At 41.1% G+C, this 13750-nt stretch overlaps 2 protein-coding genes across 2 annotated transcripts; both read left to right on the forward strand.

Annotated features, from left to right (window-relative positions):
- Positions 1–227: 227 nt before the first annotated feature.
- On the forward strand, positions 228–3875 carry hspe1 (heat shock 10 protein 1). The gene is made up of 4 exons (XM_085435564.1): positions 228–362; positions 2267–2422; positions 3507–3596; positions 3677–3875. The coding sequence occupies exons 1-4, from the start codon at positions 243–245 to the stop codon at positions 3725–3727; spliced, it is 417 nt and encodes a 138-aa protein (XP_085291690.1). The 5' UTR covers positions 228–242; the 3' UTR covers positions 3728–3875.
- A 1314-nt stretch (positions 3876–5189) lies between these two features.
- On the forward strand, positions 5190–13749 carry mob4 (MOB family member 4, phocein). Its single transcript, XM_085435563.1, has 8 exons — positions 5190–5302; positions 5975–6037; positions 7726–7826; positions 8282–8324; positions 8623–8709; positions 8806–8885; positions 9555–9666; positions 11918–13749. Exons 1-8 carry the CDS (start codon positions 5243–5245, stop codon positions 12050–12052), a joined length of 681 nt encoding a protein of 226 aa, XP_085291689.1. The 5' UTR covers positions 5190–5242; the 3' UTR covers positions 12053–13749.
- Position 13750: the final 1 nt, after the last annotated feature.

Here is a 13750-nt window from a genome sequence, read left to right on the forward strand (position 1 = left end):
TCCAGAATTTTCTGGCGTGCCATTGGCGAAAAAAAAGGGTCAAAGTTGACATTGTGCAACATTGCCTCAGCTCGGAGTGTTTCAAAGACCGAAAAGTCACTAAAGCAGTTTTAGAAAATGTCCCGTACATGTTTTGCTTTTATTAAATAATGTGTGAGCTTTTAAAAAAATATTTTGATGTTGGCCTTGGGTGTACTAGAACTTTCCCTTGCGCCTGACGAGTTCAGGGCAGGTTAGTGCGCATGCGCATTCTGGATATTTCTTCACGTGGAGCTATCCTTCAGCGTACCATATTCACGCTCACCAAGGATTCGGGGTGCAGATTCACGCCGGCTCTCAGACCTCACACACGTCCAGAAATGGTAAGGTGCCTGGTTAATTTAAAAAAGGCGAACAAAAAACGAGCGTCAATCACCGCCGAGTTCTTTGATATAGGTGACGCAGTCAGTAGACGGTTTAAATAAACTGACCAGCTTTTAGTTATTCTTAGCCGCATGTTAGCTAAAGTGAACATCAGTGACAAGGTCACGCTGCAAGGGAGCTAAGAATGAGCTTAAACAAATGCACGTTTGTCTTAATGGCAAGCCACAAAGCCTAAAACTAGATGAGGGATCATAAGACCTGTATACAAGTACAGCTATGAGCGCACTGTTAGCTGAAGTAAAAAGGTAAGTAATTGCACTTAGTGTAGCCATTTATTCATTCATACACACACACACACACACACACACACACACACACACACACACACGGTGCAGCAAGTTTGCGTTTACCGTCAAGCTCAAGGTCACAAACCTCCAGGCATGAGATTTAGTGAGGAGCGACATGCAGTCCCATTGTTCCTGCTGAACTACTACTGACATCATGGCCTCTGAGTCAGGAGCAGCGGAAGTTTCGTTTGCTTGAAAGTAGTTTTTACAGCAGCATCCACTCAGATTGCATTCAGGACAAATGAGGTACTCAAGTACTTTATCCACCGCATTTGAGGAAAATTGAGTGCTTTTTACTGCAGTAAATCTCTTTAAAGGCTTATCAGTGTAGAGGGAGTTATACTTGTCTGTACACATTTGCTTTGGAAAAGTTGCATCACCCCTGTGTAGAAACATTGTCACAAGTAAAGGTAATGCTAATATTTAAAAATGTACGAAATCAAAAGTACTCATTGTATAGAACAGGTTACTACTAGAATTGAGTCTTGCCACTGGTCAGCCATCTTGAAATGTTATGAGACACTTAGGTGGGTAGTTCTTTTGAACCCTTGTTTAAGTAGAAACCATGTCTGCCAAAACTAGATCCTCAACTAGCTTGATACTCAATTTAAATGTAGATGTCTAGTATACATCTGGTTTTCTCGTCAGGTCATAAGCCAATCAAAACACTATCAGTGGCTAAAGTATAAGGAGAAAAGTTGGTGCATCTGACAGAAATGTGGGGCTAATCATAATGAGCTTATGCAACTTGTTAAGAACTTTGTGAAAACTGCTTCGTCTGGCCTTGGATTTTATCTGGTACCAGTGAGCAGGAGGATGTTTGATCCAGGCTCAGGGCTGATTGATGTTGGTTAGTTTGTTTTATCAGTGGAGAGGTGAAGAGTCCTTGGCCTGGACCCCTCAGACATAGTGTGGAAGCTCCGCCTCCTTTCCCTACTTATCAAACTGGGACCAGTCCCACTCCATCACCCTCCTCCATCACAGTCACAAATGACCTTTACTGAAGGTCACTCATGCAGTTGCTTTTAAACAAATGTTGTCCTTAAAGTCGTGACAGAAAAAAGTTGATCAGTGTCTCTTTGAAAGGCTGCACAGCTGCTGTCCTCCCTCGTGATTTCAGACTCAAGTAGATAAGTGAGGAAAAGTTAATTTTCAGTTTAGCGGAAACTGATTGACAAAGGCTGCCTCTGTCGCTGACCTCCACCCGCTTTCTTTAACTCAAACCCAGCAGTTTATTATTCACTCATGCATTATAACCAGCACGTTTCTGTATTAACTTACAGCTTGACTTAACTGTAAGCATGTGAAGCACTGAATCTAGTTAATGTTCACATTTTAAAACCTTTGCAGCAAATCTGTGTGTGTACAGATAACACATAAGTCAGGGGAGTGGGGCGTGTTACACAAGAGAGCCAACTTAAAAGTTTGGAGTCAAATTTGTAGGATTTTTCTTTTCCTCCAACTTTTATTTCTAATGATGAATCATTAGCTGCCCAGTTCACCTAAACATAGTGTGATAGTCGTGCTAATATGTCCTGTCTTTGTGTGGTCTCCAGGCTTTCAGAAAATTCCTTCCTCTGTTTGACCGGGTGCTTGTGGAGCGCTTCACAGCAGAGACGGTAACAAAGGGGGGCATCATGCTGCCAGAGAAGTCTCAAGGCAAAGTGCTGCAGGCTACAGTGGTGGCAGTCGGACCTGGCTCTGTCACCCAGGTAAGCATACATGGCATAGCTGCTACAAGAAGAGTGTATGGTTTTTATTTTATAAACTAAAGCTTGTTTTAGCAGTTGGTATTAAATTACATGAAAATCTCACAATTCACAATACCATTAATAAAAACAATAATTAAATTAAGAACTCTTAAACAGAAACTTTATTCCCCTCTAAAACAAGACAGTTATGAATCAGTATATCATGCTTGAGATGGGTTTTACTTTGAAAAGATTCCAATATTATAGTTATTGCTTATCCTTCAGTGTCCCTGATTGGGTTTAAAGCAGGGGTGGACAACTCCAGGCCTCGAGGGCTGGTGTCCTGCAGGTTTTAGATCTCACCCTGGGTCAACATACCTGAGTCAAATGATTAGTTCATTACCAGGCCTCTGGAGAAGTACGAGAATTGTTGAGGTCATTTAGCCATTTGAATCAGCTGCGTTGGATCAAGGACGCATCTAAAACCTGCAGGACCCCAATCCTTGAGCCCTGGAGTAACCCACCCCTGCTTTAAAGGGTTAGGCTGATGCAGCATAATTCTTTTTATGCGCACGACTCTTATTTCTGTATACACAGTTGCTCCTGCAAAAGCAAAACTGTTCAAAATAAAGTCTGTTATAGTTTTTACAATTTCTGGTTTTAGTTTTCTGAAGGTGCTGCACCTTTAAATATGATGCATTAAGAGAATAAAATCTGGACTTTACTATTTCCTGAACCCTGGTTACAGAATTGGGTTAGCACTGCTAACATAGTCAGTGTCTGGTTGACCTTCAGACCTGATCTAACCTAACCTAGGATTTTTCTCTCAATGATGCATTTGAAAACTGCAGTAAAAATGTATCTCTAAATACACAGTAGTGAACAGGACTCCTGCTGAAGCACAGATCCTCAGCCATCTGCCCTTTAAAAAGCTGTTAGGATCAGGGAAGCTACGTGTCATGTGACCATCCACTGCATGACTGTATTTTCTTGTAAATTATAGGGTGAAACAAAAATACAGATTTTTATTGATTTTTAAATATAAAAGACTCAGTAACAACTGTGGTGTTACTTCATGCCTAACATGTTTTTCTCCTTCTTTCAGAAGGGAGAAATCCATCCAGTGAGCGTTAAGGTTGGGGAGAAGGTTCTTCTACCAGAGTACGGTGGGACTAAAGTCATTTTGGATGACAAGGTGCGGTGCAGTTTCCTCAGACTCCGTCCACACTTTTGTGCTGAAATTAGTTACATTTTTTCTTGTCTTTTCTCCCATAGGACTATTTCCTGTTCCGTGATGCAGATATCCTCGGTAAATATGTTGAATGAGTCGCCAGTCCTCATGTAAAGTCCCTGACATCCCCGGAGAGAAGAAATTAAGTTCATTCATGTCTGTCTTTTTTTTTTTTTTTTTCTTCTTTGTTCCTGTAAATAATTCTAATCATGTTTTGTTACAATAATAAAAGTGAAGACTCATTGTTGGGCTTTTCCTTTGACACACCTCCACCTGAAACTGTGTGATACTTGTGTAATCTTGGCAGAAGGAAAGTTTAATAGGCTTTTGTTCACATAAAGAAAAAAATGCAAGCACAGAAAAAGCTAAACACAAAAGGTGCTGCTATAACTTTTAGCTGTTTTGGTTTTGCTGTAGTTTTAGGTTGGCAGAGGGTGTTGTAGTTTCAGATGGTGTTGCTGCACTTCAAGTGATTGCTTTAAACCTTTGAAATCACAGTAAAACCCCAGCATTTAGTAGTATAACATTTGTAACCATAGGGTTAACGTGGGCTGGAACCAGGAATGATGTAAAGTTTCTGTATTTTCAAAGCAGAGAAGAAACAAAAACGAAACAATGTGCGACGCTGAGAGATGGAGAAAGATTTGCGTAGCTGAAAGGGAAATGAGAAATTATGTTCAAAAGTAAGGACTGCACAATAAGTTACATCTGCTAAAGTGGAACCATACTGTTCTAATTAATGTTTTTAAATCAAATATCGAACTTATATATAATGTACTGATGAATGTGATTTTGTGGAAAATAATGCAAACCAGAAGTATATTCATTTTTGACTCATTTGAACTTCAGGCAAAACTGGTTAGTTTGTAGTAAAGTATATATTAGACCGGTACAGAGCAGACCAGTTGTTCATGGTTAATACTAGGTTATAGCAAGGGTAGCAGATATCAATCTATATTTAAGGTTATCTATTAGATTCACCCACTAAATTCTCACTTTTATTCTAACTTTCAAGTGTGTTTGGGTTGGGAAATCAGCCACATGCACCCTGAAATACCTGCTTATATCTTAAATGCATATGACTAAACCCACAACGAGCAGTGCATGTGGAAGGAGCAGCACAGATCAGCTGATCAAAACAAATTATTTATTTCTAAGGAATTCTTTTCTCAGCGTTACTAAATTCGATTTTAAGGTTTCCCAACCAGCCAAATCCCACTTGAGCCTGTAACTAAGGGACCCATGACACAGAAAAACATACAGTAAAACGAAAAACTACAGATTCCTAACTAAATCACAGCGCCTCTCTTTGTAGACAAAGTGAGTAAGCTGGGTTTCCTTATAATTCAGACTTTGAGGCAGTGCACCCAGATTTCATGCGTAGCTGTAAAAACATTAAACACTGTTTTTGGTGTTTGTCAGGTTGGTCTGTGTCTTTCTCATTGGCACTTTGCAGGTATGCGAACCCCCTGCATATTGGCTAAAGAAGAGTGCCCTATCACTGATACGGGTCTCCTTACATAAGAATGAAGTTTGAGCCTCTTTGTGTTACCGTATCCGCTCAGCAGCTACAACACCGCGGCTGACGAACATCCGGGTATTCTGTCGAGATGGTCATGGCGGAGGGTACTGCAGTTCTCAGGAGGAATCGGCCTGGAACCAAGGCGAAGGTGAGTTGTGGTCTGTAGAACCACTCCAGCATGAGTACAAGAACCCTCTCCGCGGCTGGGAGAAGCTGCGTCTGTGATGCTGTACAGCATTATCGTCCTCATTTTCGCGACAACTTTGTCGCAGACAGCGTATAGGAAGGGCCTGACCTGGAAATAGCCAGCTAGCTAAGATTAGCGGTTGCTCCGTCTAGTTCCTGGAGTAATGTTAGCGACTCTTGGTCCTGCTTTCCCTGTTCTGAATAAGTGTTCGGCTTGAATAATTCCTTCGCCAGTTTGATGATACATTTTTACACATACCTCGATCCACGCGTCCGAGAAAAATTGTTAATTTCGCCGGAGCTTTGCAGGAAATAGTCATATCCCAATAGACGATACATAACTATGTAGCTAGCTATCTGCCTTCGGAGCTCAGAGTAATGTAGGAAAACTATGGCTGTTAACTTAGGTACTAACGTTTTACCCTCCGAAAAACTTCACCTGTCACCGACAGTTTGTCATCCCGTTACCCCCCTCTCCGTGTGTGTCATATATGATTTATAAACTGCCAGGATTGGCAATTTCTTTTCATTTTACGTCAGATGACAGTCACATTATATAGACTAGCTTTTGGATAACTGGCGATACATTCCAAACACTGAGTGCACACTAATACTGTCCTTCTTCATTGTGCAGGATTTCTACAACTGGCCAGATGAATCATTTGAGGAGATGGACAGCACCCTGGCTGTCCAACAGGTGGGTTGACATTTCGTGTGTGTGTGTGTGTGTGTGTGTGTGTGTGTGTGTGTGTGTGTGTGTGTTCCCCACTCAATTTTAGACTGTCTGGTGCTGCTGTCTTATCGCTTGAGCTTAAAGTTGCTCAAATTAGACAAGAATTTGACTACATAGAGCTCGGAAATCGCAAAGCATGTTGATAGGCACCATGTTGTTCACATAAACAAAACAAAGTTAGATCCTAGCAGGCATTAGGGAGGAAAACGGGCTAATGAATTTAATGTTGCACTGTAATAATAACCTTATGTTTACTACGTACTTTAACTAAACTGTACTGTGAGTCTGAAGAATGAGTCATTCAGATGCATAGCAGTTTTGGCTTTTATTATGGCAGGTCGTGTCATTGCAACATTTTGTGGTGTGGTGTAGCACCAGCTGCAGGAGCTTTTTTTTGTTCTCCACTGATACCAGTCATTGATACCACCTTGACTTCTGTGTGTTCACTTTCGTAGCCCGGCCACGATCACACTATCGCAGAATCTGTTTTTCAAAATCAAAGCATGAAGACTTTCTTTGATTCCAGCTATGCTGCCAGGTAGCTACAACCCAGATAACTGACACACCTAGGGTGTGTAGCATAGCAACAGCCCTACAGCATGTAACCACAACAGTTAAATATAGTGTAATTATAACTTTGTGGTATGAAATTCCTGTGATCACACTAACATATTTTTCAAAATGTTGTTGAAGGTGATACGTTTCCTTCTTCCAACTGCTACCCAAGCCAAGCTCCTTGTTGCTGCTTCCTGTCTGGAAAAGGGTTTCCATTCTAGTCACATGTGCTGTTTTGTCATTTTAAAACGTTTTAAATGTTTTAAAACGTTTATATATTCCATTATCAACTCGAACTTGCTTGAAAAACAATCCCATTATGCATTACATTAGTGATGTCACAATCCTGAGCTCTATATTCGGTCAGTGTAAATGTTGTTAAAGGTTTAAAAAACTGTGGGGGGATTTCACACTCAACCTAGTGAAGTGAGTTTATATGTATAGTAGAATTTAAAACCAAACTTTTAACCAAAGAGCTCTCTAGGTGAAACTGGATGAAGTCCTGACACAGAAAAACATTGAACTGAGGGTCAGTGACTTTAATCAGCCGGTTAAATTTGACATTTTTGACTGTGCTTGCAGGCATCATGTGTTGTCTTTACATGCCTTTGTCGGAACATGATTTTGAGACAGTTTGCAGTGTTTGCTGCTTTTTCTGACTTTAAGTAACCAAAATCTCTCCAAATTCCTCTGTGCCTTCTTTTAAGCAGTAGGGTTAGCACTGTGAGCTTTGGATTATGAGCTGTGCTTGTTGTGACATCTTGTTTTTAATAATGTTGTCACTCAAGTTTTTCTCAACATTTCTGTTGTTATTTTCTTTTTTTCCATCTGACTCACTCCTAACGTACCGGTGTGGCTGACAGTAGCCCAAACATTTACACATGTGCTGCTCTCTGCTGTGTGTGTCAGCCTACCTGGTGCGGCTCTGACTTTATTCCAAACACATTATTGGTTTGGTGCGGCACTGTTCGCATTGTCATTGGCCTTTCGTGATGTATGAACACATTCACTGTGTGTTCATCATGTGTCAGGTGATGAAAGTCAGACTGGACTGTAAGTGAGAGTCTGTACTAATGTGTGTGTTTTCTCTGTGTCAGTATATTCAGCAGAACATCCGATCAGACTGCTCCAATATCGACAAAATCCTGGAACCTCCTGAGGGTCAGGATGAGGGCGTGTGGAAGTATGAGCACCTCAGGTAAGAAGTCTTGGGGCACATATTTCTAAACAGGATCAGAGCTGCAGACAAGCATTTATAAAATGTCCTTTTATATTCTGGCAGCTCCTACACAGTATAGCAAATATATACTGTACTTTTTGTTTCTAAAACATGAAATGTTTTGCAGGCTTCATTAGTTCTGTGTTCAGTCCTGTGCTTATTTCTACTGCGTGCAATCAGTTTTTAGTAACATCTCTGAAGAAATTATTAAATTAAGTTGAATATGTAGACCAGTGCCGTTTCTAGAGATTCTTTGAACCAGTTCTTTGTTCAGATATGAGGAGCTTTCAGATAAAAAGAAAGTGAAGTATAGGCGATCGCTACTTGCTTAAATCTTGTGCTCACAGTTGGGCTAAAACCTGGCTGCAGAAGAAAAAATCATGTGATCAGAGGATATTTTGTTTTAACTCTGCTTTCATTGGATCCTTTTGTAGGCAGTTCTGCCTGGAGCTCAACGGGCTAGCTGTGAAACTGCAGGTGAGTACACTAAATCACCACAAACTTCCTTTGGTTATTTTGGGGTTTGAGCATTCTTTCGTCCCTAGAAATTCGCCTTAATCCTCTATAGATCCCGAATCAGGTCTCATTTAAGGTTTAAAAAAAGATAGTGCAGTCTGCAAAAATGGTCATTGACACATAAGTCAGCAGCATGTAGGCTTGCTACTCTTTGTAAACCAGGAATATTTCTCTCTAGTGCAGAACGGTTCAGGAATATCAAGTAGTTGGTTTAGTAAGAGACTGTTAGCTGCAGTGATTTTGGTGTTTCTGCCTGCAGAGTGAGTGCCATCCAGACACCTGCACCCAGATGACAGCCACGGAGCAGTGGATCTTTTTATGTGCTGCCCACAAGACACCCAAAGAAGTGAGTCAAAGCTTCCAGCTGTCACTCAAGCTTTTCAAGCAGCTGCTCTCACATTGATGGGTTTGTGTTTGTTTTGTGATGCTGCTGCTTCCACAGTGCCCTGCCATCGATTACACCAGGCACACGCTGGACGGAGCTGCCTGCCTTCTTAATAGCAACAAATACTTCCCCAGCAGGTCAGTCGTTTTCCATTAAGCAGCTATAATTTATAGAATAGTATCAAATCAATTTCAGGTCATTGTTTAGCTGCTAAGCTGAATAACCAGACTGTTTCTGTTCACTCTTAATACTCTTGAGGCATCATTTTCAGCAGGCATCCGATTTCAGTATCCAAGCTCCAAAAGTACTCTTCAAGCTTCAAATTGACTCCAATAGGTGCTTCTACTAAAAAATCTCAGATGATTTAAAAAATGTGACCTCGATCTAAAGGTCAGAGGTCAAGTTCTCTAAAAACCCTTGTGAATGTGACAACTTGAGAACGAGGGGGGGATGTAGGATTTTTCAAATTCATACCACAGGTGTGTATTTTATTAAAAGTTATGCACAACTGTATTACTTTAAATTGCTGTTTGACAGGCATCAGCCACCACAGACATGACTTGATTACATGAGAGACGGAATAAAGTGTTGGAGGTGGGGTGGTAGTGGGTTGTAAAGTGGCTTTCATGTGCGCACACTGTAGACAGGCTAAAGCACATTTATTACAATGCCTTAGATGAGGTTGGATTTGTATGGAGAAAGTAATGGGGCACCTATACATTTCACCAGCAGCTGCTCAGCTATGGAAACCCATGCTGTGATGCTCCCAGTGCACAAGCTAAATCACCACTGGTTTGTGTCTACAGGGTGAGCATCAAGGAGTCATCAGTGGCCAAGCTGGGCTCTGTTTGTCGTCGCATCTATAGGATATTCTCTCATGCTTACTTCCATCATCGCCAGATATTTGACAAGTATGAGGTAGGCGTTTACAACCTTTGCTTCCCATCGCTCTCTGGTTGTTGCTGTCAAGCTAGAAATTCTAAAATGTGATTTTATTTTTTCCTTCCTGGTATATGGATTTGTTTTTTCTTTTTGCTGTTACAGAAATCAAACTTGAAGAGGTCATAAAGACTGTTATAGTCTCTCTTGTATTTTTAGTGTGTTCATCATTGGTTTTAAGTAAATGTGCTCTGTTCAAGTTAATTTTTCCCCATTTCATTTCCATTTCAATTGCTAAATTGATTGTAACAAAACATAGAAAAAGTGAGGCATTCCCCATCTTTGAGTGACTTCACACAATAAACTGTGGATCAGTTCTCTGCAGAAATCTAAATGATGCTTACGAACAATCACAGTGCTTTACCTCCACTGTGCTCGGTGGCAGCAAACTACACACAGACTCCACGTCAGTGCATCAAATCAAACTTTTAGCCTTTTAATGGTGACACTGGTGAGCAAGCACGTTAACGTTAGCCAGCTAGCTGCTGCGTGGGATATAAGCAGTTTGTTCACAATAGCTTAACAAAAGACTATTTATACAAGTCCATAATGTCTAAGGAAAGAGGAATTTGAATGATGTGTCAACTAGTTACCATCAGCAGGGCATCCCATCCAAGGAGGGTTATTTTGAGTTTTTCTTTTCAATTATTTGTCGACATGTCCAAATCACAACTCTGAAACTGTAAGTGAAGATTTAAGATTTGCACATTTGTCTTTTTTTAATCACAGTTCTCCTCCTACTTCATCTGCCTCACCCACCACTGCTGTGTCCTCCCTTATTTCCACCTTATCTCCTGAACTCAAGTCACGGCTCCAACATAAGAAAATGTACATAAACATGTCTATTTATTACAATATTGTTACAGTTTTTGTCAGAAGATGAAACATGAGACCCTGCTGTAGCCAGCTGAACAGCTGGTTATAAGCTAACATTATGCTAGCTAATGTTAGGTTCAAGTGTCGTTAAAAAAAGAAAAAGAAAGAAATCACTTGTGATAAGCTGTTTGATTATTCTTTATTTATTTATGAAGTGTTTGAAGTGAATTCAGCAGCAATGGCAGTAGGGCTGGGCGATATGGCCTAAAATCCATATCATGGTATACTTTGAAGCATGTGTGGTAACAACATATCGCGATATAGTCTTCTGTATAAAGTATTTTACACACTATAAGGCGCAGTTACAAATCCTTTAATTTCCTCAAGAATCGACAGTGCACCGTATGTATGAATTCTGGTTGTGCTTACTGACCGCAAACCGATTTTATGTGGTACATGGCGTGCAGAAATCTGTCAAAAATGTTTTAGTCTGACTTTGGTAAGCTATGAAGCCACACAGCTTGATGGATTGGTGGAGCATTACGGCTACCGTAGTCAGGAGCCTCTCGGAGTAATCTGGGTCCAAAACTACGTCTACTTCAGGTCCCAAAGTCAAACGAACACTGCGGCATCACTGAGAGTTAAAAACTGTTTCTTTCATCTTTAATAAAATGATCAGCATTGCTGCTTTACCAGGTGCAACAATTAAGTTTAACATCCAGACGTCCATGAAAACAGGATTTATTAAATTTAGTTAGAGTAGAGTTAAAAGTTATCAGGAAGTTAGCTCTCTAGCTTCCACCTAAACATGATATGGCATGTTCTGACAGAGATTTCTGAAAAAATTCAAATGTACTGCTCTGCTATCACTTCCAACATAAATGAAGACAGAAAACTAAACAGCAGTGACATTTGTAGGGTTACTGAAGTTGGGCTAGCTGGTATATAATGATGTGCTACGTGATCGTAGCGTCAGAGCTATGTTAGCATAGCATTAGCACAGTGAAGCTGGAGGATGAACGCTAACTTTTTTCCACTCAATAAAAGTTAACGTGAGGGTTCCTGATGGTTAGGGACAAATGCAATTGCATGGCAGGATGCTGTAAACGGACCAAACTTCTACCGTGTACAGTTTATACCGCCCAGCCCTAAATGGCAGCATGCTTTGTTCTCTGCCATCATGAGGATTAAGGTTCATATATGCTTATTTCTCAGAAAGTAAGAGGAACGTGATCATAGGACAGGAGTGTGTTCTGAATCCATAAAGTAGAAACACACAAATGCCTCTCACCGTTCAGCTTTAGAATAAAACATTTCCAGCAGTGGAGTCTCGTGGTCTGTTTCCAGCCTCTTATAGAACACTGAACTGGTAACACACTGGCTACTGTGATCATTGCTACATATGTGTGTGCAGAATGAAACGTTCCTGTGTCACCGGTTCACACGCTTCGTGATGAAGTACAACCTGATGTCCAAGGACAACCTGATCGTTCCCATCCTGGAGGAGGAAGTGCAGAACACCTCTTCAGCTGGGGAGAGCGAAGCCTAAGAGACAGCTCCTGCTGCTGCCACCATAAGGGAGACACATGTAAACATATTTCTACATTACAGAGGAGACTCATTCATTACACACACACACACACACACACACACACACACACACACACACACACACACACACACACACACACACACACACACCAGTGTATTGAGGCTCCCGTCTAGTAACACTGTCCATGTCCCTCCTCCCCAGTCACCTGTATCTCTAAAAGGATGTAAGGGTAAAGATGACCAGGAGCAGAGTTCAGTCATGCCTGCAGGACACAATTATTTTTTCTATTTCCACTCAGAGGTTGGGGGTACAGCCCTGCTCTCACTTCTCCTGTAGGGAAACCCTGTTCATAATCCCGCATGTCCACAGGATCCAGCTTGTGTGCTCACGGCTCCGTGGCTGCTTCCCAGCACGCTGGAGGCATTTAGTTTTCCAGCAGATGAAAACACTCATTTAGATCAATTGTGGCTGTACTTGAATTTAATGACCCTCTGTGCCTCTTTACTTCACTCGCCCACCAGTATAGCCCATCTCAGATTTATCTTCACTATATTTAGAATAAAGGGATAAATTTTTTGTTTTTTAGCACACATGAGCACCTATAATCTTATTTTAGATAAGAAATAAAGGAATCATAAATACCGTGTAAATAAGGACAACTTTAACAGCATTAACCATGAAAGCTTAAATACTGATGGGGGAACTGCAGTGTGAAAGGTTTTACCCTCCAGCAGTTCCTGATTAGAGGAGCATTCTTCAGATTTGAAGGAAATATGCAGCAGCTTTAAAGCTTGCAGTCAGTGTTTTGTATGGTTGGCTAACGTTTTAACGTTTGGAGCCCTTTTTAGTTCCCACACACTTTGACTGTCTACGTTATAACACCTTGTACTGAGCATAGAACACGAAGCAGTTCTTGCAGGTATTCATCCATCCTCAGCAGCGATGGAGCCGTGACACCACGCTGCCTCTCGCTCTGGACATCGCAGGCTAATCTTCCTCAGGCAGCTGGATTTGCAGAAAGCCTCTGTAACTATGGTGACCTGTATTGTTGAGAAAGGCCCACACTGACAGCTCTCCCTCCTTCTGTGTATATAAACCCTCTGCCACTCCTCCCCGTTTAAATTCACTCATGTTTTCTGTGCACTTTTCTCCTGACTGCTTCTGTTCTTTTTGCTTGTATTGCCTACCAGTCTGATTTGGGGGTGTCCCATGAGATGGATCACTAAATTAGCCTGCTGACTTAATAATGCTATTAAAACACAATGTAGGTGTGCGGTTCGTGTGGTAGTGAACAAAGAAAACCGTAATCTCTTAGCTCTGTATGTGTACTAGCAGTCAGATAGTCTCTTCGGCCTTTGACGTGTATAGGAAGGCTGTTTGGCTAACTCTGATCCTGCATCGTGACATGTCCCCACTTCATAATACTGTGTCCAGTGTGCCTGATGTTCTCATCTCCTGCAGCAGTGGGCAACGTTTGGCTGCTTTAAGCATTCAATAAGTCATCCAGGAAGGAGAGAACATCGGCCACATTTACATGTCGGAGCACAACCTTCTTTTACCCTCTCCCTCATTAAGTTATTTTGTGGGAGGAGCCTGATCCAACCCACTTTATTTTTTTTTATTGGACTAAAAAAATTTTTTGTTACTGTTGACATTTTCATGTCTGTTAATAAAAACAAAAAGACTATTATTCAG

This window comes from Copadichromis virginalis, linkage group LG16, assembly GCF_057382275.1.
Source record: "Copadichromis virginalis isolate Kocher_CV1m ecotype Utaka linkage group LG16, C_Virginalis_male_GT1.1, whole genome shotgun sequence".
In the NCBI taxonomy this organism is placed as follows: domain Eukaryota; kingdom Metazoa; phylum Chordata; class Actinopteri; order Cichliformes; family Cichlidae; genus Copadichromis; species Copadichromis virginalis.